This window comes from Dryobates pubescens, chromosome 22 (genome assembly GCF_014839835.1).
Source record: "Dryobates pubescens isolate bDryPub1 chromosome 22, bDryPub1.pri, whole genome shotgun sequence".
NCBI lineage: Eukaryota > Metazoa > Chordata > Aves > Piciformes > Picidae > Dryobates > Dryobates pubescens.
In genome coordinates, this window is record NC_071633.1 from 3,562,934 (window position 1) to 3,590,545 (window position 27,612).

The 27,612-nt window shown below is 46.4% G+C and overlaps 1 protein-coding gene across 10 annotated transcripts in view; it reads left to right on the plus strand.

The window, feature by feature from the left end:
• Positions 1–255: 255 nt before the first annotated feature.
• Positions 256–27,612, plus strand: part of BRSK2 (BR serine/threonine kinase 2) — a 432,580-nt gene continuing 405,223 nt past the window's right edge. For all 10 annotated transcript variants that reach the window (XM_054171633.1, XM_054171641.1, XM_054171642.1 and 7 more), the window contains exon 1: positions 256–739. In XM_054171633.1, the coding sequence (XP_054027608.1) occupies positions 646–739 (94 nt within the window). In that variant the 5' untranslated portion in view covers positions 256–645. The remainder of the gene's footprint in view (positions 740–27,612) is intronic.

Consider the following 27,612-nt stretch of genomic DNA (forward strand, 5'->3'; position numbering starts at 1 on the left):
GAGGGGGAGAGGGAACAGTGTCTGTGCTTGGGTCTTAAAATAATATCAACATTAAGGTATATTTAATTATGCTTTATCAAGAGAGAGTGGTAAACTTGGGTGTTTGCTGTTGCCATTGATCATGATGCTGTGTAGCAGGCAGAGGCAGTAGCTGCTGCTGCTGATGGAAAAGAAAAGGTAGTGGAAGGAGGAGGGGAGAAGGAGGTGGGCGAGGAGGAGATTGGCTGCTCCTCATGTCAGTCAGAGCTGCGGGCCCCGGCTCTTCCGCTGCTCCAGCTCTGGCTCTCCCTTGAACAGCTCCTGGAGAGAACAAGGCGTGCGGAGCTCGGATCACCAGCATCATGCTCCTTGGGCTTGGATCGTAGATCCCCTCCCTCTTTGAACATTAAAAGAACTCCTTCGGCCATCAGCGTCCCAGGCAGACCCAGCGAAAAAACACACACGTGAGCGAGAGAGGAGAGAAAGAGGAGGAAGAGAGAGAGAAAAAATCTGCAACCAAGTGGACTAAAGCAAAGGGGAAAAAAAAAAAAGAGAGAGAGAGTGCTTTGCTTGCACAGCTGCAAAGTGGGAATTTAAAGACCTGCAGAGAGAGAGATTCCAGCTCATCAGCACATACACATTGCAGAATTACAGATCCAGGTAGAAATGACATCAACAGGGAAAGAAGGCAGCGGAGCTCAACATGCACAATATGTTGGACCCTATCGTTTGGAGAAAACCCTAGGAAAAGGACAGACAGGTTGGTTCCTTCGCAGCAGCACCGGCGCTAGGGGGAAGGTGCTGGAGCAGCCAGTGAGCTGTTGGGGATGGGATATTCCAGGGTTCAGGTTTTCCCATTTGCTGCTTTAGTGGAGATGCTATTCACAGGGGATCTTTTTTTTTTCCTCCTTCTTTTCTTTTTTGCCCCCTTTATGTATTTCTAGGTTTCATTTTAATTATTTCTTTTCTTCCCTTTTTTACCCCCCCTTTTGTCCAAAAAAAAAAAAACCCAAACAACAACAAACCCCAGGATGCTTTATGTTCATTACTCCTGCTAATGGGTGTTGTTCTGCTGACAGGCAGAGTGGATGCAGAGGCAAAGGGAAAAAAAAAAACCACCCATGGATGGTCGTCTGGTGGTGAATTTTTCACATCAATTTCTTCACTGCCCTACTTCAGATCATTTAAAATTTTTAAATCAAATTATACTGAAATGAAAGGTTCACAGCCTGTAGTACCGAGGAGGTGGTGGTGGTGGTAGTGGGGGAGTCACCAGCAGTATTTCATGACATCATGATTGAAAAGGGTGTAGTCCTTAAGGTGCAGTTGGGGGGGTTGGAAATCTGTACAGTATGTCTGTGGCACTGACTGCTGTGGGTATTTAGCAAATATGGATGGATGGGCTTGGTGGTTTTTGTGGGTAGGGTCTGGAAAGAGGGGGGGTTGGAAAAAAAAAAAAAGCCCAGAGGCTGGGCAGCAGAATTCATTCTGGTTGTGCTGTGTTTTTGTAGGAGGGATTGGGTTGGGGGGGGGGGGGGGGGGGAGGGGAAGGTTATTTAATTATTTTTCTTAAAGCTTGTTTATGAAACTTGCCCCCAGCAGATTTTTCCTGAATGGAACAATGGTAAGAAATATATATATAAAATACATATATATATATATAAAATAAATACAAGGAGGAAAGGGAGTGGAGGGAATTAGAAGAGAGCAGGTGCTTCTGTCCTACATGACATAATTAGATCCACTAAATGCGTTCAAGATCTGGACTTACTGTTGCTTGCTTGGGGTAGCAGATTCTCTTCAAGGGCAGGAGAACATTAAAACCCCTTCAGAAGGAGCCCAAATGTCTGCTTCATCGAATTTTTTAATTATTTCTCTTTTTTTGATGATTGAATTTTATTCTCCCCCTCCCCTCCCCGACAAGTGCCATAAGCAATGGCAGCTGGCAAATGCATCGGGTTGGGAGCCCCCCTAAAAGTGGATGGAGATGCGAGGTTCTTTAGGGAAGGGGGAAGATCAGCTCTAGGTGTGTGTGTGGGGGGTTTCTTTGGGCATGTGGGTGTTAAGTGTTGTTCATTATGGTGGGACAATAAAACATGATGCATTGTGGTGGGGTGGGTTTTTTTTTTTGTTGTTGTTGTGTTTTTTATAACCCAGCCGAGCTTTGCCCATCTGTTGTCTAAAGGATTTAATAGGCGTTTCCATCCCCAGCTGCTGCCTCTGCTCTGCCTGCTTCCTCGCTGCCCTGCGTGGCAGCAGCTCTGCAGTCCGCAATTTTCTTAGGGACACAGTCAAAATCCAGATCTTTCTCTGTAAGAAGCAATGCTCTTCTGAGATGATTGATTATAAACCCCCCCACCCCCTCCTCTCCTTCCCCTCCTCTTCACAACCCCATAGCAACCGTTCAGAGGCAGGGATGAAGATGACATTGTCTTCTAGTGGAAGTGACTTTTATTTATATTTCATTTTTTCCCCTCAAATCTCCTCAGTGTATCAGCTGCTGAAGGTAGCTCTCTGTCACTGTTTTGGTTACTACCTTTATTCTTTGCATAGCTCCAGAAGCCCTTACTTCTGCAGCTGTGTTCTTACCCAGATCTGGTCTGATGATGATAATGAACATCCTCTACCAAAAAATTGCAGCGTGCCGGTAATAAACCTGCCCTTTTTCTTCTGGCAGCCCTTTCTTGGATACTCCAGGTGGCCAAAGGGCCAGCTATAGATGGCAAATTCATTTTTGTCTTCATCACCATTTCCTTCTTCCGTCTCTGTCCCCTTCTCAGCACCCCTCCCTCCCCTTTAAATACAGTTATGCCTGAGATTCCTGAAAATACAGCTGCATTAACCTTCTGCTCCACGTCTCGTAGCCTGACGGTGTGCTCCTAAAGGGTTATCTGCAGCTTTGGTTATTTTTTGTCTCTCTGCTAATCTTCCTATCTTCCTCCTAAGTGATTAGAGACGTGGGGGTGGAGGGAGAAGAAGAGGATGTATTTAGAGGCTTGCTGCTGTTGGCCTCTGCAGTTATTCAGCCAGCTGGACGAGGGTGAAAGTTTCCTTTTGCACCTTTACCATATAACCCATCTTTAGCGAAGCCTCTGCTGCTTGCACACATGGATGCACACAAAATGCACAGGGCATGGTGTCATAGAAGCTGGGGGTGTGTGGGGGTTAGAGCTGGAGGGGGAACAGAGGAAGAGAAATCTCCAAAGTAGCTGATGTCAGCCTGTGTCTTCCTTGCTATACCCGCCCTTGATGAGGGGAGTAATGCACTGGGGTGAAATCTCACTCGGTATTAAACACACACACAGCTAAATATGGAAAGATGCCTTCTGGTCTTCTCGCATTTTCTGTGCTAATCACATTTGGGAGCAGGCAGGATGGTATGAGCAGTGTGTGTGGTACGTAGCTAGTCCTCCTCCTGCTCATCTTGGAGGGGGGAAGCAGGCAACCCTGCAGTGTTTTAGGGGAGAGGGCAGCAAGTGCAGTGTGCAAGGCCTGGTTCACCACAGTGTTGTCATGGTGTGGAACTTTGAATTGGGGTTGCAGTGGCATATGGCTGAAGGAAAGCATGGTGGTACTCGTTCCTTCAGAGCTTGCTTTCAAGCTTGGAAGATTAGGAGATAATGGATTGGAATGTGTGTATGTATATATAATTATTACTGCTTTTTCCCAAGGGGATGGGGAAAAGTGAGGACTAAAATCTGGCAGAATGTAATGCTGGCTAGAAAGTAAGTGTAAATGCAAGTTGTGTTGCAGAGTCCTGTTCATTGTGCAGTGTTCTTCATAATATTTTTGTTCATTGTGAGTACAAAAAATTATGAAGTTTAAAGTTATTTTAGACCAGCAGGTCCAGCGTTGCTCCTAGATACATTAATATGTGCTGCAAATGTGTTAATCACTCTTCCCAGCTTTTGCTGAGATCAAAAGACAAGGGTTTGGGGCAGGAGCATGGGTTCCTAGCTCAGGGCAGACTTGGAAATGGTGCCTTGGGGGGCAGAACTTGCTGGTAAGTAGAGCTCCCTGGCTTTCTCTCTGAAGTTCTCACTGATTGCCACCCAAATAGCTGAAAAGAAAATGTTTATCAATAGCAGCCTACTGGTGCCTGCAGCAAGGTCCAGCATCTGGGACATTGGTGGAGCCTGGTGACATCTGGCTGTGGGTGGGCAAGACAGACATGGAAGAGGGTTCAGCTCACATTGGTGGGTAATGACCATTGCTGAATGTCTTGGTTAGAATTCACATTTGGGGTATGCAGAACTGGTCCTGAGCAGCCCTCTGTGCTGGTGCATTGGCCTTGCTGAGGGTGAGTGGTGCCACAAGGAGGGGATCAGGGCCTCTGAGTGGGAGAAGCTGGGCGAGGGCTGCATGGGGCAGTGCTGAAAAACATCTGTGCTTCTCACTTTGCAAGAGGTGGGGATGGTGGAGGAATGAAGGGAGATCCTTTGCCTGTGAATTTAGGGTATCATTTGAGTGCTGTAGTAAGGTGGTTTGCTTTTGTAATGCCTTGAATTCAGAGCACCTCTTGTTTACTGCAGCAGGAGGAGCAGCTCAAGGAATCAGCATTTGATTTTGGCAAGAGTACAAGCAGCAGCAGCAGCAGCTTAGTTTTCATTATTGTACTAAAAATTGTGGTTTAGAGATCTGTCCAGGGAAAAGATTGTTGAGGTGGACATACAGGGTGTGAGGGGAAAGGTTGGCTTGGCCAAGCTTCCTTGATAGATACTTCTACAGCTAATTATAGGAGGGTTTTATTGTAATTAACAGTAATGAACAAAGGATGTCCCAGTGACACACGTGGAAACAGCATGCCTTGAGAAGCCCCGGTCATATCTTATCATGAAGCACTGGTTTAGTTTCAGGTCAAACAGAAACTTTTCCTCATTTGCCGCTAGACCTGCGTGAAATCAGCTTCTTGGATATTCTTTGCTGTTTTGGGGGGTGGGTTGGTTGGTTTTGGTTGGAATTCCCCAGATATCTTTGCCCATGTCTATCACTTGCCCTCATTAAGCCCTGTTTCACCCTTGAAACTCTCAACGAGTATTTCAGAGCGACTGAGCTGAGTATTTATGAATGAGTGCAAAGATGTGGAACTGCAGCATTTCCTGTGAAGGGCTTCAGTGTTCCAGAGGGTTTCCTTGTGTTTTCTTCTGACAGTCACTCTGTGGCTTCAGCATCACTCTTTGCTATGGCACCAAGTCAGTGTCTGGTTGAAGTTTCCTCCACGCTGCTTTGTCTCCAAGCAATGAGACGTTGGCTGGAAGTGGGAGTTCTCCTGTTCACTTGGAGCTAAACTTGGTGGGAAATGTCATGTTGCTGATCCATTTTGTCTTGTTCCTTTCATCCTGTTATCAGCTCAGTTCTGCAGGCATTCAATACAAAGAATCCTGCGTGGCACTCGGGGCACCTGGACCTTCACAAAAAAACAATGTGTGTGTGTGGGGGTCCCTTTTCTGCACTGTATGCCTTATAACTTAGAGCTGCTTAGGTGGATAACATGTTCCTTCTGTCTGAGCCAGCAGTGAGGTGTTCAGCAGTGTGCTGGAGGGTTATGTAAGAGCAGGGCTCATCGCATTTGGGCCTCGGTGAATTTGGGAGCCTTTTATTCAGCGAGAGCCTAAACAGGATGTTTCTTAACCACCTGTTTCCATGGCACTGGCAGAAACTGGAATGTGTTAGTTAATTGGCTTTAATTTTCTTCGAATTTTTTCACTTGTCTTTGTCAAATTTGGATGAAATGGAAAGCTTCAGCTCCGTTGGAGGAGTGTTTGGTAGCCAGTGGGATCTCAGAAGCCTGGTTTCCTTAAGTAGGTTACACAAAGTTTATCCTGGGATATATATATTTATTTATTTTCATCTGAACTAGTATGTTGGATCTAGAGAGGAGCTGAAGAGTGCAGCTTGCTTCTCTGTTCAGCTGTCCAGGTGAATGCATTGTTACAGAGGTGCCAATCATTGTAGTCCCTCCCCATGGCCTTTCTAAACAAACCAACCAGTATATATTTCCTTAATGGTTTGATGTATATTCTGGTTTTCTTCAAAAAGTTTCTTTCAGCACACTAAATCCACCTCCTTTGTCCTCATACTCTGTGAAGACTTAACTTGTTAATTAGGGATCAGCCAAATAAAATATTGCAAACAATTCTGTGGGTGGTAGAGGTCTTAAGAATGAAGTGTTGCCAGGAAAGGTTATGTTATAGTGACTGAGACTTAATGGATTGTCAAGTGATGGTTATGGGTTCTGAGGGCTTTATGTACCTTTCATCTGATTGTTCAGGAGTGCTGTTTGCCTGCATCACTGACTGAGGTAAACTGATGGAGTCATAGAATCATAGACTGGTTCTGGTTTGAAGGGACCTTTTAAAGGTCATCTAGTTTCACCCCTTCCTTGCATAAGCAGGTTGCTCAGAGCCCCAGACAACCTGACCTGGAATGTTTGCAGCGGTGAGGCATCTACCTACCAGCTCTCTGGGCAACCTGGGACAGGGTCTCACCACCCTCTGTATCAAACACTTCCTTCTCTCCAGTCTGAATTTCCCTCATTTAGTTTAACCCTTTACCCCTTGTTCTGTCACAACAGGCCCTGCTGAAAAGTCTGTCCCCAGCTTTCTACTTAGCCCCTTTAAGAACTGAAAGGCCACCAGAAGGTCTCCCCAGAGCCTTCTTTTCTCCAGGCTGTACAATCCCAGCTCTCAGCCTGGCCTCACAGCAGAGGGCTTGCAGCCCTCCCATCATTGCTGTGGCTTCCTCTGGCTCCACTCCAACAGGTCCCTGTCTGTGCTGAGGACTCCAGAGCTGACCCCAGCACTGCAGGTGGGGGTCTCAGCAGAGGGGCAGAATCCCCTCCTTCCACCTGCTCTCCCCACTGCTTGGGGATGCAGCTCAGGATATGGTTGGTTCTGGGCTGTTTCTCCATTATCCTTAGTTTTAAGCAGTGAACTGAAGAATCAGTCTGCTTGGTGTGTTTTGTTCCTCATGCTCTAGTGGAATACTAAACTGTGCTCTTGTTTGTTTGTTTGCATAAGAATTATGCAAAGTATTATAGAATCAGAATTGTTTTGGTTGGAATTGACCAGGCCATGTGTCTGAACTGCAAAGTTCAGATACCCCTTTTATGACTTTCACTCCTTTAAGCAAACTCCTGTTTGCTAACTGCAGTAAAAATGTTTTTTGGCTTCCATCCTTCTGCAGACTTTGCAGGGACAGTCTTTTACCCCAGTATCATAGAATAGCTTAGGTTGGAAGGGATCTTAGAGGTCATCTACTCCAACCTCCTTGCCATGGGCAGGGACACCTCACACTACAGCAGGTTGCTCAGAGCCACATCCAGCCTGGCCTGAAAGACCTCCAGGGATGAGGCTTCCACCACCTCCCTGGGCAACCTGTGCCAGTGTCTCACCCACCCTCACAGGGAAGAACTTCTTCCTAACATCCAGTCTAAACCTACTTTCCCTCAGGTTAAAACCATTCCCCCTTGTCCTGTCGCTCGACACACTTATGAAAAGTCCCTCTCCAGTTTTCTTGTAGGATCCCTTCAGGTACTAGAAGGCAGCTCTAAAGTCCCGCCCAGGAGTCTTCTCCAAGCTGAACAACCCCAGCTCCCTCAGCCTATCCTCATCGAGCCCTTGGATCATCTCTGTGGCCCTTCTCTGGACTTGCTGCAGCAGCTCTGTGTCCTTCTTATGAAGTAGCACAATTATGATGAACTTGTTGAAAAAGGAGCAGGCTCTGAATGATTTGTTTTCCTTTGTGAAATGCAGTGAGCTTCCTCACCCAAGAGCCTTTGAGATGCTGAATGCAGATGAGTGGGACTGCATGACTGCTTCTGTATAGCTATGTTTAGTCATCAGCAGGAATTATGGAGGCAGTGATGTCACCAATAGAGTTCTTGGACTGCTCAAACACTTTGCTGCTTTCTGTCACTGCTCTAATGTCACTTTGTACCGCCACAGTGGGAAGGACTGCATTGGGAGAGAGAGGGTGGAGGAATTAAAAAAGCTTCTTCATGGAAATTACCTCTTGAGAGGAATTCTTTCTCACCTCTAAAAAAGCTGTGCTGCCATGAGAAGAGCAAATGTGGCATTTGAAATGGGTTCTCAGAGTCCTAGAAATCATTTAGGCTGGGGAAGACTTTTAAGATGATCAAGTCTAACCATTAATCCAACACTACCAAGTATACTGCTCAGCCATGTCCCTCAGCACCACATCTACATAGCTTTTCAACACCTCCAGGGAAGCAGACTCCACCACTTCCCTGGGCAGTCTGTTCCAGGCCTTGACAATCCTTTCAGTGAAGAAGCTTTCCTGAAGCTCAACCTAAACCTCCTCTGGCACAACTCAAGGCTGTTTCTTCTTGTCTTATCACTTGTTACTAGGGAGAAGAGATCAGCCCCCACCTGGCTCCAACCTCCTTTCAGGGAGGAATAGAGTGTGAGGAGGTCTCCCCTCAGCCTCCTTTTCTCCAGGCTAAACAACCCCAGTTGCCTCAGGTACCCCCCACCAGCCCTGTTTTCCAGACTCTTCCCAGCTTTGTTGCTCTTTTCTGAACCAGCTCCAGCACCTCAATGACCTCCTTGGAGTGAGGGGTCCAAAACTGAACCTGGGATTCCAGGTGCAGTCTCATTAGTGCTGAGTACAGGGGAATGGTGACCTGCAGTCTTACAGTGACTTTTGTAGATTGAGTGGAGCAGCCAATATAAGTTTTGGATTCTCCAAGGCTGCAATCTTTTTCTATATATGTTTACTCATCTTATACATTATATTTTAGGAAGTGTTTAATACCTTAGAAGGTGAAACAGTAATTGCAATGGCAATAATAAATGTTGACTTGTAGGTAGGCATACAGAACAAATGGTGGTGGTGAGAGAATTCCAGCTTTCAGGAGGAATTTGAAAGGAAGTCAGAAATTTTGGAAGTAAAGCCCTCTGAAGTAAGAGGCACTGCATGAGGAATATATTATACACATAGGAAAACAGTCAAAATAAGAGGTGGAAGACAGGATGGAGAAGAGAGGGCTCTGGGGAGACCTTATAACTATATCTCAATATCTGAAGGAGACCTACAGGAAGGCTGGGAAGGGACTGTTTAGAAGGGCCTGTGGTGACAGGATGAGGGGCAATGGTTTAAAACTGGAGCAGGTTGGATTTAGGCTGGACATCAGGAGAAAATTCTGCACAGTAAAAATGGTAAAGTACTGGAACAGGTTGTCCAGGGATGTGGTTGAGGCCCTGTCCCTGCAGACAGTCAAGATCAGACTCTGTGGCCCTGGGCAGCCTGTTCTATTGCTAGGCATTGGAATGTGCTGCCCAGGGAGGTGGTGGAGTCACCATCCCTGGAGGTGTTCAAGAGGGGATAGGTTTAGTAGTCAGGAGGTCTTGGGTGACAGGTTGGACTTGATGATCTTTTGAGGTCTTTTCCAACCTTATTAATTCTATGATCTAGTTGGGGGTGTCCTTGCTGACTGCAGGGGGATTGGACAAGATGGCCCTTGAGGGTCCCTCCCAACTCGATGCAACCTGTGAATCAAGGCAGAGGCACAAATGAATGCTCTGTGAGTGCTGCTCTTCGAGTGTGGAGATGCTGGCAGTTGCCCTTGTGAAGCCAGGCAGCGTTCTAGCTGCGCTGACTTCAGTAGAAAGCCGCTCAAGCCCATGATAGATAGGTGCAGGTGGAAGCTTTGAGCTTGTTGTGGATTGTTCCATTAAGAAACAACACAAAGAAATTCTCTGGGTTTGCTTTAAGCAGCCCCAAGATGTTTAGCAATCCTAGTCAATAGCACTGCTCGCTCTGCTTAGGCAATGTGAGGAGGAGATTGTTCCATTTTCAGGTGATGCATAAACAGGAATGTTTCTCTGCAAAACATCCACCCTGCTCTGCACAGTACCAGGAATAATTTGTTGTAGAGAGTGTTCTTAATGAACTTGAACCAGCTTCACCTGCAGTGTCTCTAAGCATGCACTGATTTCCTTTTAACTCCTTGTTTGGTTTAGATTTTCTGGCAATCAACTCTTTGTATCTCCTTTCCCCACCTCTCTTTACCTCCCTTAAGGATTGGTTGCACCTTAGCAATATTCAGAGGTTGGAATTGCCTTCTTGAACGTCTGTTGGCTGGGTTGCATAAGAGGGTTTTATTTTACTTGCAATGGCTGTGTGAGCAACTCCCAACATAAATATTTACAAGTACAAACTGGAAGTTTAGTTTTCCTGAGCAGTTTGGATATGATTCTGAAGAAAACCCTTGTCTGGAAGATGTGAGGTTTACCTTAAGAGTTTGTTGGGGGGTTTTTTTTGTTGTTGGTTGGGTTGGTTTTTTTGAAAGGTGCACAGATGTGACCAGACTGAATTAATTTTGAAGAGCATATTAATAGTGCTTGTCCAGTTCCATTTGATTGAATTCTACATTTAATTCTGAATATCAGTACAGCATCTTTATAATTCTATTTACTGACTGGAAAGGCTATGGATAAAAGAAAAGATAAGTGATTTAAAACAAAAAAGAAAGACAATTACAGCATGGGGGGGGGGGTGTTGGAAGGGACCTCTGGAGATCATCCAGTTCAGCCTTCCTGCTGGTTCAACCACAGCAGCTTGCCCAGGATCACAATGTCCAGGTGGGTTTGGAATCTCTCCGGAGAAGGGGAGCCCACAACCTCTCTGGGCAACCTGCTCCAGGGCTCTAGCACCCTCACAACAATGAAGTTTTTCCTTAAGCTTGGGTGGAACCTCCTGGGTTCCAGTTTGTGCCCATTATGGCCCCTTGTCCTGTCACTGGGCACCACTGACAAGAGTCTGGCCCCACCCTTTAGCTCTTGCTGAGCTTTGCTCAAATCCCCTCTGGGGCTGCCCTTCTCCAGTCTCAACAGCCCCAGGGCTCTCAGCCTTTCCTCCTCACAGTGATACTCCAAGACCCTCAGCAGCTTTGTAGCCTCCACTGGACTCTCTCCAGTGTAAGTAATTCCTTGTCTGTCTTGAACTGGGAAGCCCAGAACTGGTCCCAGTACTCCAGTTGTGGCTGACTTGGGCAGAATAGAGGGGGAGGAGAACCTCCCTCACCCTTCTGGTCACATTCTTGTTAATGCATCCCTAGGGCCCCTTGGTGGCTCATGGTGAACTTGCCCACCAGCGCTCCCAGGTCCTTCTCTGTTAAGAAAAACACACACACACAAAATTGACCCAGAAGACTCTTTTTTTCATTGCCTCATAGCTTTTGAAAATGAGGTTTCACTGGAACTTAGGTGGAAGAGAGGCAATTGTTTTGGCTCCTCTCATAAAAGTGTTTTGCTGGCTATTGCTGTGGCTGCGAGCGCTTCCTCCTGGAATGTGTCATTTGTGGCAGAGCTGCCTGTGGAGTCGCCACTGTCCTGTGGGCTGCATCGACAGGAATATCCAGTTTTCTTTTGCAATGACCTTGGGACAGAGTTTCTGAAGGATAACAAATGGAAATGTGCCGTGAGACTGAAGAAAAGGAGCGCTGTGGCCAGAGAAGCGAGATGGAGCTGTTTATATTCAAACCAATGCAGATGCATGGCTTTGTCGATGGCCCCATTGCCTTCAGAGCGGTGCGGAGTAACCTTCAGGCTGGGGCAGGTAGCTGATGGATAGTTACGTGGTGCTTGAGCAGGTAGACTGCACTACTTATCTTGAGTTGTCAGCTCTCTCAGTTTTATTTTGAGGAGATTATTTTATTATCTCCTGAAGGCCACAGAGATCATTGTCAAGTGACATAAATTAAAGTAGCCCTAAAGCTGCCCTAAATAACTTCCACAAAGTTCTAATGGCTGAGCTCACCGTTTTCTCCCCATGGCTGTGCCAGGCAGTTTCTGCCTTTTAGACTTCTGTTGTCCCCAGTCTGGCTTCCTTGCACAGAGATTGTTGCATGATGAAGAGGAGAAGAGATTATTTTCTCCTACTTTCTTGTTCAAATAAATGTGTTTAATTTGGGGTGATGGATGGGGTGAGGTTAGAGTGGGAGGGACCTTGCCTTGCATAGCTTACCACTGATAACAGCCTGCTCCTCAGTGTCTTATCTATCTAACATCCAGCCATTGATAAGCAGTGATTTGGTAATTAAGGAGTTTGGGGAAAAAACAAAGAACTTGCCAGTTTCTGACAAAAGGAATTCTTGCTGGTGAAAGCTTTGTGCCAAGATTTGCATCCTCCAATGGGTTAATGCAGGGGGGAGCTGAGGAGGGAAACCAGCATGAAGTGGTTTAGTGTGGGCAAAGCCTGGCTTTTTTGTCGTCTTTTGCTTTGTTGTTTGAACACTGTGGGAATTACAGGCATGATAATAGTTCTGAACTTCAGGAAAATAAAAAGTAAATGATGGAAAACTGTTTCCAGGCATCCATTTAGTAAGTGCTCTGCTGGCTGCCTGCTTCCACTTAGAGAATGCCAGACTCTCTCTGCGTCCCGAGGCTCTCGCAGATTTGACTTGTTTTCTCTTGCAGTATATGCTTAATGTGGGAGAAAAATATCAGGGTGATAATGTATATATTTATATGTTTTAATAATGCCTACATTCCATAGGTATTAACAAGCTCTGCTTCTGCAGTGTCATTCCTCTGTGTGCCCAGCCTTACGTGCTGTAAGCTGACTGCTCCTGTCATTCAGAAAAGAATAGAATTAACCAGGTTGGGAAAGACCTTCGAGATCGAGTCCAACCTATCACCCAACACCATCTAATCAACTAAACCATGGTACCAAGCACCCCATCCAGGCTCACCTCCAGGGATGGTGACTCCACCGCCTCCCTGGGCAGCACATTCCAATGGCCAATTTCTCTTTCTGTGAAGAACTTCTTTCTAACATCCAGCCTAAACTTCCCCTGGCACAGCTTGAGACTGTATCCTCTTGTTTTGGTGCTGGTTGGCTGAGAGAAGAGACTAACCTCCACCTGGCTGCAACCTCAGGTTGCTCAGACCAGCCTGGCCTTTAACACCTCCAGGGAGGGGGAATCCATGACCTCCCTGGGCAACCTGTTCCAGTGTCTCACCACCCTCCCTGGAAAGAATTTCTTCTTCATCTCCAGTCTAAATCTCCCCTCTTCAATCAATTGCCCCTTGTCATATCACCACAAGCCTATGTCAAATGACCCTCCCTAGCTCTCCTGTAGCTCTTTTCAGTTACTGGAAGGCTGCTCTAAAGTCTCCCTGGAGCCTTCTCTTCTCCAGGCTGAACAGCCCCAGTTCTCTCAGCCTGACCCTGCAGGGAGGTTCTCTAACCTGCTGGTCATGTTTGTGGCCTTCTCTGGACCTGCTTCAGCTCTTTGATGCCCTTCTTGTGTTGGGGGCACCAGAAGTGGATGCAGTACTGCAGGTGGGGTCAGACAAGATCAGAGTAGAGGGGGAGACAAAAAAGAATGCACCAGGTCACAGTGACCCAGCCAGGGATGTTGATGGAAGTGCTTGGCTCTTTATCTTCTTTCACTCTTCTGGATTATTTTTCATGTGGCTAGAATGTAGACAGTAGATCTGTACAGAGATGCTCTTCTTGGGAAGTGTGATGGTTTTGTTGCTGTGGTCCAGCATGAGGTAGACTGTAGCCCAGGTTGATAGCATTGTTGGTATCATTTATGATGAAGAGGAACCAGCAGTAACTTATTGCAACCAAACATGAGCTGGTGATGTATGATTTCTCTGTTGAAAACTTAACATTTTTAAGAGAGCAGTATCCTGCTCTGACAAATTCTGAGCTAAGCTAGCACAAGACTCTGCTATTTTGTTGCATTTGAATTAAAACACAAGCTCAAGTAGCCAAAGAAGACATCCCATCTCCCAGATCCTTGAGGTATGAAATGTGCTGTGTGAGGTAGTTAAAAACTTCTCATCTCTCTTGCTGACTGTTTGCCAGCAGAGGGTTGGGTTACTTCATCATGCAGCCATTTGCCCTGGGTGAGTTTCATTCAGTGACTGATTGAATTCCTCTCAATAACTGTGATCTGTCCCATGGATTAAGGAGTGGATTAGACTTTTAGTTTCTTACCTGATTGAGGTCTCTTCAGCTCTCCCAATATTTTATTCTTAAGCTCTCACCTTATTTTCACATTGTAAATGCTGGGTAGCTTGGCTTCTGTCAGAAGGTGCAGGATTGGTCTACAGTTTTCCTTTTGAAGTCTTGGTCAGCTGGGTTTGGGGGAGGGATGGGGTTTTTGATTTGTGCTTTTGGTTTTAAACTATGGATTTACCTTGCCTTTTCCAACTGGAAACTGGTTCAAGGATTGGCATCCCAGTCTAGAGGATGCTGGACAACTATTTGATTGTCCAGAAGCAAATCTTCTCCAGCACATCAGTGAAGGTTTAGGAAGGTTTTTGTTAGTTCCAAGACTTGAGGCCTTTAGTCATGTCAACCTTATTTAAATAGGTTGATGGTTACTGCTAGAAGAGCTCTTAGAAATGCTCTAAGCCAGAAAAATAGCTAAATAAGCAGCTATTATTGTTAGAGATGATTTTATTTTATGGTTTAAAAGCTTTATGGTCATGGCAAACTGAGAAATAAAGTACTTCTAGGGGTTTCTCCTACTTCTTGTACAAATTCATTGCCTTTGGGAAATGGACACTTATGTTCTGTGTGTCCTTGGGGATTTATTTTCTCAAGTATATTTTGTTTTCCACTTTTTTTTTTTAAGTCTTGCCTAAGTTGGGAGCTAAAAGGAAAGATCATTTGTGTTCCAGTATCTGCATATAACCCCTTTCATATTGAGGCATTAACCTTTCTTGGGCCTTTGTGTTCCAGTTAAGCATAGGGAGAAGCTTCTCCAGTGTGGGGGCCAGCTGAACCTGGCACAGATTTGCTTAGAGACATTGGGAAGTCTCCATCCTTGCCTGTATTCCAACCAGTCTAGGCACAGTCTTGAGCAGCCTGCTCTAGTTGACTCTTCTCTGGCACAGGGTGTTGGGCTAGACAGAATCACAGAATCAGTCAGGGTTGGAAGGGACCACAAGGATCATCTAGTTCCAACCCCCCTGCCATGGGCAGGGACACCTCACACTAGATGATCGCCTGAGATCTATTCCAACCTTAACTCATCTACTCTTTCTGTGTCATCCTGTGCAATGGAACCATAATTTGTTCAGTGAACTGTGGAACTAAGGAATTCTCATTTCTCCACTTTTTTTACCTTGTATTCCCTTCCTCCTGTGCTCTGTTCTCTCTTGGGCACAGTGTTTGTGACTTCTCTGGAGCCACCTCAGCCTCTCCATCTTTTTTTCTTTCTCTTGGAGTATATTAAGGATTAGATCACAATTATTCTTTCCATTGTGGCAGCAATAGTTTGACCCTCCCCTCCCCACCCCCCTAGACATTCCAAGCTTTCCATGAAATTTGTAGAATTCCAAACTTAGTTGAAATTTACTATTCTGTTACGTTGCTAGGGGAGAATTGCAGACAGCCTGAATATTTATGAAATAGCCTCGAATTGTGCCAGGGGAGGTTCAGGATGCAGAAATTCCTTCACTAGAAGGGTTATCAGGCATTGAAACAGGCTGCCCAGGATGGTGGAGGAGCCAGCATTTCTGGAGGCCTTTAAAAGATATTTGGATGTTGTGATGAGGGACATGGTTCAGTGGGGTTGTGAGCTCTAGGTGTGCAGTTGGATGTGATCTCAAAGGTCTCTTCCAAGCTCAGCAGTTCTAGGATTCTATGCTTCAGTTCACTTAAGCCATCAGACTGAAGCAAAGCTGTCCAAAACAGCACAGCTTTTCTAACCTGTGTTTGGTTTGGAAGGCCAAGAGCATGCTGCTCTGGCAGACTGGGATTGCTGGGATACAGCTGCCCCTCAGGTGTACCTCTGTTAAGGCTCCGACACTGAAGTTAGGAGCCAAAAGTGGAGCTAAACCACCATACTGCTGAGGGAGTGCCTGGGCAGCCCAGTAGGCTGGATTGCTGCCTGCTTTTCACTGCTGGAGCAGTGCAAGGCAGAGAGAATGGAGACCAGAACTTGGTCCTTTGTGTCTGCAAGCTGAGCTGAGTGACTGGGGAGGGTGGGAAGCGGGGAGTGCTCTCTGTGTTTCCTCCGTGTACCCATTTTGGTGCAGTGGCAGGATTTGAAGTAGTCCTTTTCCTGCAGAAAGCTGAGAGGAAGACTGAGAGCTATTTGTGCGTTTGCAGTGCTTGTCTGTACAGAGAGAGAGGGGAAAAAAAAAGGTCCCCAAAGACAAAGCCAAGTATTATAGTAGGACTTGGCAGTGCCAGCAGTGCTGTAGCCCCAGCAAACGCAGGCATTTGTTGTGTTGCAGAGATGTGGCTGCGAGCGGCACAGCTTTGCAGATCCCTCACGCTTTGGGAGCACCAGCCTTAAGCAGGTTGTCATGAGCTTCTGCCACTAGTGAAACCTGCCCCTTTCCCCCCACCCCCCCCCCAACACTTCTCCCTCCTGTAAAGCAGTAAGGCTTGGTTCAAATCAGTAATCATGGGCAACAAAGAAAGATTTGTTCTGGTCTTCCTGGGGCTTGTCCTGTGCTGCTTCTGTTCTGGGTCTGCGGTTTAGCTCACTGCTCAGATCTGTGACATCTCAGCTCCCTCTTTTGCTTCTATTTTGTTTCTAATAGCACTGAAGTCATTACTTGGTCAAATTCCTCACTTGGTTGCATTTGTGCAGTGCCAGTGACTTCAAGGCCTTGCTGGAGTCTGTCTGAGAGGGGAGTTTGACCCATGAGCAAGCTTTCAGTGATGGTGGCAGAGGCAGACCTCTGGCAGTGTTCTAGTTAAGAGCTGCCTAGGAACACATCTCTGCTGTGAATATTCAAGCAAATTAGAGCACAGGGTGGAGTAATACTGTAAGAGCAGTCCATTCAGACTGAAAAAAAACCCAGGCCCAGCATTTTCAATTGCCATCCTTCATCCTTACAGCAGAAGTCTGTCTGCTCAGCTAACAGACAAATTAAGGCAAGCAAACATTTTAACACTTTCCAGCAGTAATTCTTCCCTGACATTCCCCACCTATGGATACTGAAATCATCTGACTGGTTTGCATTAACCTTCAGGCTGTAGAAAATGTCCTTACCTTCATCACTGCTGCATCTTTGCTAGGGAAAGCAGCAGCCAGACTACTAGCATGGCTGGGACAGTTGCCATCGTGGTACCAGGTGGCTCTTCCTGCTCAGGGGAAATGCTTCAAAAATAGGCACAGTTTCTGGATCTGTGTTGCAATTCTGTCGTCATCACTACTCTTATCACCATTGAATCAGGTGAGTTAGAGCTGCTGCAGCTCCACCAGTGATTATTTCAGTGCCTGTGGCTCAGTGGAACTAAGTGGTCTGTGGCCTGCTCCTCAAGAAGCCATAAAAAGATAGATTGCAATAGCAAACTTAACATCAAATCCAATTTACTGTCCAAGTGGCATCTTCTCTGCTGCAAATTTCTGAAGAACCCACCAGAGGAGAGAAACCTGTGTGGTGTAGGCCTTTTGCTGGTCATTGAAATGATGGGAACTGAAAGCATGGTGTCCTGCTTTGAGCTAGAACAGAACCAATTCTGTTCAGTGAGTTCACTTCCCAGCTCAGTCTCCTCCTAAGAAACTGCATTTGCTGAAGGTAACAGCATGATTTTGCAGACTATGTCTGCTTCTAGCAGTAATAAGCCTGAAGTTTCTACTTCAGTGGTGTGCAGGCCATTGGGGTGCAGGTGACACCTGCAAGGAGGAGCAGACAGGGCAGGTGACCCTCAAGTGCCCACCAAGGGATTGCAGCACATGGGTGGTATCTTCAGGAGAAAGCTGAGGGATCACCGGAGTCAAGTCTCCCCTGGCCAGTGTCCCAGGAGGACTCTGACCCTTCTGCCTTCCATCCTGATACCTGTGTTCCTGAATCCAGTTCTAGAATTCAGCTCCTGAATTCAGTTCCCATCTGCTGCTGAGTCTAGTCTGGGACTTGCCCAGTGCCTGCCTCCAGCATCAGTGATGTCAATGATGCCATCATTGCCGTCAGGGGTCGGGTTGACTCTTGGTTTGTATCTCTTTGTTTCATTGGATTGTTTTCATTCCCATCCCAGCTGGTTCTATTTCTTTCCCACCCCATCAGTCTCTCTCCCTCATCCCTTTGGGAAGGTGGAGGGCTTCATGGGGAGTATCTGGCACTGGTCCTGACATGCTCAGCCATTGACTTGGGCTGGAGCCTTTAGTGAGTTCATTTCTCTGTTATTTTTTTTCTCATGGTGCCCTGCTGTGAAACTATGATAATACTTGACTTCCCTTTGGGACTGGCAGGGTTAGCCAGCTACTATTGATAGCTTCTTCAAAAATAAAAACCAGGCCTGGAACAACTCTGCTATTCAGGCCTAGGGATTTGTCTATTTATTTTTTGGTGTTCAATTTTTGCAACCTTCATTTTTATGTAATGTACCTCTGTAGGCTTCCATCTCCTGAGGATAGACCAGACCATACAGCTTGGGCTGTGCAGGTGATGACATTGTTTTTCCATGCTCTATTTGTCTTCCTTCTCCTTTTGCTTATTGCAATAGTGATACAAAAAAGTTGAAATCTCTCTGGCTGCAATTGGTGTGCCCCAGGGATCAGTGCTGGGCCCCATGCTCTTCATTGATGATCTGGATGAGGGCATTGAGTCCATCATCAGTAAGTTTGCAGATGACACTAAGCTGAGGGCAGGAGCTGATCTGCTGGAGGGTAGAGAGGCTCTGCAGAGGGAACTTGCCAGGCTGGGCAGATGGGCAGAATCCAATGGTATGAGATTTAACACATCCAAGTGCTGGGTTCTACACATTGGCCACAACAACCCTGTGCAGTGCTACAGGCTGGGGGCAGAGTGGCTGGAGATTGGCCAGGCAGAGAGGGACCTGGGGGTGCTGGTTGATGGTAGGCTGAACATGACCCTACAGTGTGCCCAGGCAGCCAAGAGAGCCAATGACATCCTGGCCTGTATCAGAAACAGTGTGGCCAGCAGGAGCAGGGAGGTCATTCTGCCCCTGTACTCAGCACTGGTTAGGCCACAGCTTGAGTCATGTGTCCAGTTCTGGGCCCCTCAGGTTAGGAAAGATGTTGAGATACTGGAAGGTGTCCAGAGAAGGGCAACGAAGCTGGGGAGGGGTTTGGAACACAAGCCCTGTGAAGAGAGGCTGAGGGAGCTGGGGTTGCTTAGCCTGGAGAAGAGGAGGCTCAGGGGAGACCTTCTTGCTGTCTACAACTCCCTGAAGGGAGGTTGTAGCCAGGTCTCTTCTCCCAGGCACCCAGCACCGGAACAAGAGGACACAGTCTCAAGCTGTGCCAGGGGAGGTTTAGGCTGGAGGTTAGGAAGAAGTTCTACACAGAGAGAGAGATTGCCCATTGGGATGTGCTGTCTGGGGAGGTGGTGGAGTCACCATCCCTGGAGGTGTTCAGGAGGAGACTTGATGGGGTGCTTGGTGCCATGGGTTAGTTGATTAGGTGGTGTTGGTTGATAGGTTGGACTGGATGATCTTGAAGGTCTCTTCCAACCTGGTTTATTCTATTCTAAAGTTGGTTTAACTACCTCATTAAACCACAAAAACTGCTTTGATGTTCCCATTTTGACAATTTGTGACTCTGCTGGCTTCAGCTGCTGCTTTCCTTGGGGACATTTGTCCCTGGTCTCTCAAACAAAATGTCACTGAGTAAAAACTGTGTTTGTGTGATGCTGTGTGTTCTACTTAGGGAGGATTTATAACTTGGTCACTTTTATTTATGCTCCCATGGAGCTGGTAGGATTTTACTGCAGTGTTAAAATGCAGCAGTTTCATTCTCCTGCAGGCAGCAGCCCTCTGGTGGTGTGGGGTTGGGTTTTGGTTTTTTCCCTTCCCTTTTTCTTTTAGTCATCTTTGCAAATTCTGACAGACTGCTGGAGAAACCTTTAAAAATGCCTCAATTTCAGCTGCCACATGCTCCCATCTATCCTCTCTTTTTTCCCCTTTCCAACCCTCACCTCATCACCACCCCCACTGAAATTTGGGAGTGGAATGTGAAAGGCAGAGGAAGGTTAATAGATGCCCCCGGTTGAGAACACCACCGGTCTTGTTTGGCAAAATGGTAGCTGCCAGATGCTATCTCAGGGAGTTTCAGCTTCCAGAAGTATTGCCTGGAAAGGGTAGAGGTCGGTGTTGAAGTGGGTGGCAAGGCTCAGAGGTTGTTCCAGAGACTGCCTGAATTGTTAGGAATGCAGGCATTTGTGAGGAGGCTGCTGAGGAGCTGGGAAATGGAAATATCAAAGGATTTCTTATCAAGGGATGACCTTACTAGTCTGTTATATGGTGGTGATAGTGCAAATTACTGCCTGGCAAAAAAATTCTGCCTAATGGGAAAGGAGAATCTTCTCATCAGTGCCCTAGGAGTGAATTTTACCCTTTTGCTTGTATGAGATTTAGCTCCACCACTCCGAGTCCCACTTAAGACCTATTTTGGAGTATTAAGTTGCGTAGTGGAAAGTAGAAATGAGAGATCAGAAAGCAGATAAGATAAAATATTACTCCTTGCTATTTTCGAGATGGTAAGTTCAGAGCTTTGTGCAAATGGGGTTTGAAATTATTAAAGCTGTGCCAGGGATGCATTTGGCTTGGTCCCTTTCCAGGGCTACAGTAAATGTCAAAACCATGTGGTATCTGCAAGGATGTTACTACTGAAATACTCCCTTTGTAGGAAGGGATTCCATTTTGTTATGATTGTCAGGTAATGAGAGGACTAGGGGGAAATGGAAAAAAAGGTAGAAGTGGGTAGGTTCAGATTGGATGTTTGGAAGGTGTTCTTCCATGTGAGGATGGTGAGACACTGGAACAGGTGGATTCCCCTCCATTGGACACTGAAGGGTCAGCACGACAGGGTGCTGGGCCAGCTCATTGCAACTCCACCATCACCTAGAAAGGTTGGTCCAGGTGATCCTTGGGGTCCCATCCAAGCTGGCATTCTGGGTGGAATAGAGCAAAACTGGAAGTGGGTAGATTCAGATTGGATGTTAGGAAGTAGTTTTTCACCATGAGGGTGGTGAGAGCCTGGCACAGGTTGCCCAGGAAGGTGGTGGAAGCCTCATCCCTGGAGGTTTATAAGGCCAGGCTGGATGTGGCTGTGAGCAACCTGCTGTAGTGTGAGGTGTCCCTGCCCATGGCATGGGGGGTGGAACTGGCTGATCCTTGAGGTCCCTTCCAACCCTAACAACTCCATGTTTCTATGAAGCATGAAGCTTTTTAAAAACAAAAGTGGGGAGACACACACAAAAAAAGGAGGAAGCTTTTAAACAGCTGCAGCTGCCACCAAAGTGATCATTTCTGCAGTTTCAGACTTCAGGGCAAATAATCCCAGTTAAAATGAGCTGGTTTAAGAGGCAGCTTTTTGATTCTCATGTTTCAAACCTGTTTTGCCTGTATGAGGTGAAACAGAAGTTCCTGACTGTGTTTGTGTGTTTGGAGGGCTTTGTGCTGGTGCTTTGTTGTTTGGGTTTTTTTCTTGCTTTGTTTGAGACAAGGCAGGTGCAACTGGTAAATAGAAAGCATTAAAGCAACAGAATAAATTCTGTTACTTTACATGGTTGTAGCCTATGAGCCCTTCTCTGGTTGAACTTCACTGGAATCATCTCCCAAGGGAAGCAGTGGAATCCCATCCATTGGACAGTTTGAAAGGTCAGCACGATGGGGTGCTGGGCCAGCTCATTGCAACTCCACCATCACCTAGAAAGGTTGGTCCAGGTGATCCTTGGGGTCCCATCCAAGCTGGCATTCTGGGTGGAACAGAGCAAAAATGGAAGTGGGTAGATTCAGAATGGATGTTAAGAAGTAGTTTTTCACCATGAGGTTAGTGAGACACTGGCACAGGTTGCCCAGGGAGGTGGTGGAAGCCTCTTCCCTGGAGGTTTTGAAGGCCAGGCTGGATGTTGCTGTGAGCAACCTGCTCATAGTGTGAGGTATCTCTGCTCATGGCATGGGGGGTTGGAACTGGCTGATCCTTGAGGTCCCTTCCACCCCTAACAATTCTGTTGTTCTGTGATTCACACTGTGGACAGCAGATAACACAAATTTGTGGCCTTGCTGGATAATTCCTGAAGTCACTTGTGATATCATTACTAACAGTTATCAAGAGATGTTGGTGCCAGCTAAGGCACACGATGCTGAAGTGTTGTTTCAGCCACAATACTTCTGGGGGGTTGAAGTCTTGATTCTCTGTGCCAGGCTTTGCCTCAGTTCTCAAGGCTGTCCAGCCTGTCCCACATGTCATTTGCAGAATTTGGGGTCAGAGAACTCTCCATGCAGGTAGCTTCTGTTAAAGGGATAGTGTCAGCTTCTGACTTAAAATACTTGCAGTTTGCATAGGGTTAGGAGGAAGTAAAAGGAAAGCTGACAGCTGGAATTCCCCACCCCCTGCCCTGCTACCCTCTCACTGATCTTGAAAGCAAAAGCTTAGTTGAGATCGTCCTCCTAAGTGTAAAGAAATGAATTTGGGATGAAATCCACTCATCTCAATGGAGATTTGTTGGCATAAACCCAAGATGAACAAAGTAGAGATTAAGTGTCTTTAAATGGCAAAGATTCAGACTTTCTGTCACCTTAGAGCTATTTATTTCTTTTAAACACAGGTAAGTGGAGACTCCTGGCAGAGGTCAAGGCTTCAGGAGTTTTTGAGTAACCCAGTCTCCCATCATTTTATTCTTTGCTCATTCAGGTGTGTGTTTGTGATTTGAAACACATGGCTTTGTAGCACATGCTGCAGTAGGTTGCTGGTCAGGTTTTGAAGGCAGAATCAAGGTGGATCATTGCTTGCTCAGGCCTGGCTTAAAACAAAAACCAACTCAACAACCCAAAAACAGCAATGGAAAAAAAAGACAGACCTGGGGTTCTTTGGATCCTTTTTTCCTAAACATCTTTCCCAAGCTGGTGCTGAGGGGTCTGAGCAAAACAGCTTTCTGCTCTTTGGTGGAGAGGGCTAAAAGCTTTGAAGACACAAAAAACTAATTCCCTTCTCCTGGCTTTTCCCTTATTATAATTTCTTTAAAAGATCAGAATTTTGCCCTGTTTTGCCACAAGCCTGTGGTAGTTCTCAGCTTTAGATAAAATAATGTAAAAAACTCCAAACAAACAAAAAAGCCCCAACACAAACCCAAACCAAACCAGCTTCCAGCCTGGGAATGGGGTTAAAGTCAATCATATCCAACTAGACAAGCAAAGTTCCTCCCCTCCCTCTCCTCCCCCTTGATCATTCTAACTATGGCTGTGAATGAAAATCTCAAATGATGGTGTTTTTTCCAGCTTAAAAATGGAATTTGAGTGGTTTATGGCTACTGCTGAAGGTTGAGTGCTGAACTTGATTAGACTTCTGCTGTGATCCCAGTTTAGCTGTCCGTGTATCCTAGGAGGAATTAAATCTCCCTGACTTTATGCCATACCCTTACAGAGAAGTAGGTATGATTATAGTGTCAGTAGCCCATCTCAGATGCCCATTTGCTTTGACCTCCTGTGATCTCCTAACCTGAGAGGTGATAGGAAAGCATTTAAAATTAATTTGCCTTCTTACTGACTCTGCTCTTGTTCCTGGATGTGTTTGGTGATGTGACCTTTGCAGGGTTTTTTTGCCAGTCATGTGTCTGTCCTGCTGTGAAGTTGCATAGAAATTGCTGGTTTACCACATCCTGGGTGATGTGAGCCAGCTCATATGCCCAATGGTGTTTCAATGTCAGTTTTAAACTGACACATTGTCCTGGAGTCTTTGGGTTCTCCTTGTTGTAATAGGCTGTTTGAAACGAGGGTCTAAACTTCTCCCTGGTCGTCAGCTTTGTGCCGTTTGTGTTTTCTTCAGAGCTTGTGGTCTGCAAGAAAATTCTCACACAGTGATGGGTCAGATCTGTGTTCTTGCTGCACTTCTGTTCCTGTGTTTGGTCTTGTTGGGGTTTGTTGGTTGCATCACTGGAGGTGTTTAGGAGGAGACTTGATGGAGTGCTTGGTGCCATGGTTTAGTCGATCAGATGGTGTTGGATGATGGGTTGGACACGATGATCTTGAAGGTCTCTTCCAACCTGGTTTATTCTATTCTACTTCATTGGCATTTCTTTGGATTTACAGCAGAGTAGTGGGATCACAGAATGCCAGGTTGGAAGGGACCCCAAGGATCTGGTCCTACCTTTCTAGGTCACAGGATAGTTGCAGTGAGCTGGCTCAGCACCCTGTCAAGCAGAGTCTTCAAACTGCCCAGTGGAAGGGAATCCTCTGCTTCCTTTGGGAGAGGATTCCAATGCCTGACTGTTCTTGTGTGGGAACATTTCTTTCTGGAATCCACTGGGAATCTTCCTAGGATGCCTTACTGTGCACCTGTTTGTCCTCCATTCCCATGTAAGAGTCACCATACTGTAAATGCATGCTGCCAGGGAGCTGTTCTAAGTGAGGATATTCTGTAGTTGCTGCTCCTGAATTATCTGTAGACTAAACAACTTCAGCATTAAAAGGGCTAGATAATCAAATAGTACTTGACTAATATTTCTATAAGCTGTACCAAAAAAACCTCACCCAAAACCTCTTATTGTCAGCTGTGATGTTTATTTGAAGTGACATATAGTGCAGAAGAGAAGCATTTAGTAATTGAAATTAAGTGGGTGACTAAGGAGCAGTGCTTCCACAGCAGCACTTTTTTCCTTCTTCCAGTATTGTGTTTCCAAAACCCTATCTCTGGCTCTCATGGCAGCAGCTATTGGCACTATTGGCAGTAACTTTTTTGGTTTTCCTACTCCTCTGATGTTATCTTAGCCCTTTATTCTGTGGCATTCAGCAAGTTGGGAGTTACAGGATCACCTTACTGCTCACCGTTTGATTTTTCCCTCTTCCCCTGTGGCAGCTTTCCCTGCTGGGTGCAGCTGGACTTAGCTCCATTCCCAGCCTTGCCAGCAGCACTGGGGAATCAGACCACAGCATTTGAAAAAACTGCTCTATTGAATAGAAGAGAATAGAATTAACCAGGTTGGAAAAGACCTTCGAGATCATCAAGTCCAACCTATCACCCAACACCACCTTATCAACTAAACCATGGCACCAAGTGCCTCATCCAGTCTCCTCTTAAACACCTCTAGTGATGGTGACTCCACCACCTCCCTGGGCAGCATATTCCAATGGCCAATCTCTCTTGCTGGGAAGAATTTGTTCCTAACATCCAGCCTGAACCTCCCCTGGCACAGCTTGAGACTGCATCTTCTTGTTCTGGTACTTGTTGCCTGGGAGAAGAGACCAACCCCAACTGGCTACAACCTCCCTTCAGGTAGTTGTAGAGAGCAATAAGGTCTCCCCTGAGCCTCCTCCTCTCCAGGCCAAGCAACCCCAGCTCCCTCAGCCTCTCCTCACAGGGCTGTGCTCCAAACCCCTCCCCAGCTTTGACCCACAGGCTGGAGCAATCCAGACTGGGATTTGGGAGGGAGGGGAAAGATCTTGGTCCATGCTGATGTGCAGGCTCGGCACCTTGGGCTGGGGCTGACTCTGAGCTCCCTCACCATTATGAAACTGAAGGGTATGTTGTGTCATGACAGGCTGTGAAAATGGGAGATCATAATGTCACAGTATCACAGAATCTTAGGGGTTGGAAGGGACCTCCAGAGATGATTGAATCCAAGCCTCCTGCCAGAGCAGGATCACCTAGATCCAGTAACACAAGAACACATCCAGATTGGTGTGGGAAGTGTCTAGAGGAAACTCCACAACTTCTTTGGGCAGCCTGCTTCAGGGCTGCAGCACCCTCACAGCAAAGAAGGTTCTCCTGTTCAGATGGAACCTCCTGGGTTCCAGCTTATAGCCATTGTTCTATTACTGGGCACCACCAACAAGAGCCTGTCCCCTTCCTCTTGGCACCCACCCCTCAGATACTTACACACGTTCGTAAGATCCCTGTTCAGTCTTCTCCAGACTAAACAGCCCCAGGTCTCTCAACCTTTCTTCCTAGGATAGGTGAGTTCAAGTCCCTTAATCAAGAGGAGATTGGACGTGGCACTTGGTGCCATGGTCTAGCCATGAGGTCTGTGGTGACAGGTTGGACTTGATGATCCTCAAGGTCTCTTCCAACCTTAGTGATACTGTGAGACTGTGAATCATCCTTGGATTTCTCTATTGGACTCTCTCCAGTAGTTCCCTGTCTCTCTTGAACTGGGGAGCCCCAATCTGGATACAGGATTCCAGGTGTGGTCTCACCAGGGTGTGAAGCAGCCTGGGGTCTGCCTCTCTCCAGAAGCAAAAGGTGCTTTGCAGCCCTAGTGAAGGCATGGTGGTTGTGAGGCTCTCAGTTTTTGCTTTAGACTTAACTTGCTGCACAGAAAACACAATTTAACCATGCATTACCCCCAGACCAGTCTGAATTTGTACCCCATTGCCTTCACTGGAGTTGATTTATGTTTGCAGTGCAACTGAAAGAAAAGTCAGGTTCTGTCACTATGAGCTGTATCCTCAACTGGTGCTGTTTGGTTGGAATCATAGAATGGTCTGGGCTGGAAGGGACCTCCAAAGGTCATCTACTCCAACCCTCTCTACACTCAGCAGGGACTTCCTCAACCAGATCAGGTTGCCCAGGACCCCTTGAGTATCTCTAGTGATGGGTCCTCAATCACCTTCCTGGGCAATCTGTTAAAAAGCCTTGGGACTCCATCCTGCCAGACTGACTCCCCTGGTTAGGGATTTGGCAGAGGCTGTAACTTTTAAATCTGGGAAAGGATCTATATGTGGAGTTCTCTCCTTGAGAGCAATCCAAAGCCACATGCATTAGGAAAGGTTTGGCTGTCGGAAGTTATAGCTGTCACACCTGTTCTGCAAAGAGATGCTTTTGTGTTTCTAGCTTTGAAAAAGCCTTTCTGCAGTTATTATCTCTTCTATTTGCCTGCTTTCCCTAAGCAAATGATCTCTGAGTTGATAGCAGCTCTGTCTCTGTGTCGATGTACCAGCCACGGCGTGGATATTGCCTCTCTTCTAAGCTGTCCACAGATACTTACCATTCTCTGAGAAAATTGACCTTTGGGCTTAAAATTCTTATGCTTGACCTCTAGCTCAGAAATTACTTCTTTCTCTCTTGAGATCTTGATAAAAATCTATATGACTGGGTTTATTTTATCTGACTGTTGGCAGCAGGAGTTGGTAAGGAAGGGGGGGAAGTCAGTCGGTCAATTCCTCGCTGGAATTAAATCCTTGAGAAAATAAGGTTAATCCTTCATTTGAGGTTTACTCAGTTGGTTGCTTCCCAGTACTTAGTTTGCTCCACATTGGATTTTGTAACTTTTCTCCTTCCTTGTGGTTTCAGGAGAAGGACCAGAAGTTGTTCATTTTGCATTGCTGGATGTTAGGAAGTAATTCCTCAATGAGAGGATTATCAGACACTCGGGGCAGATGTGGAGTCTCCATCCCTGGAGGAGTTCGAGTGGTGTATGGACATGGGGCACTTAGGGCAGTCACCTGGTGGTGACCCTTCAGTGCTGAGTTGATGGTTGGACTGGATGAGCTTCCAGGTATATTCTGTGCTAAATAGTCCTGTAGGTGAAACATGTAGAGCTAAAGAGAGATGCTGTTAGTTACAGCTAACATTTTCGATCCGAGGTCTAAACACCTTTGAATTTCAGGAGGTGCTTGTAGGAAATGTAGGTTTTATTCCAGAACTGGACATGACCATGTGCTTTTCATCTGAGTAAGATGCAAAACTGTATGAGGGCCTGCATTTAGGTCAGGGTTGTATGCTGTCAAAAA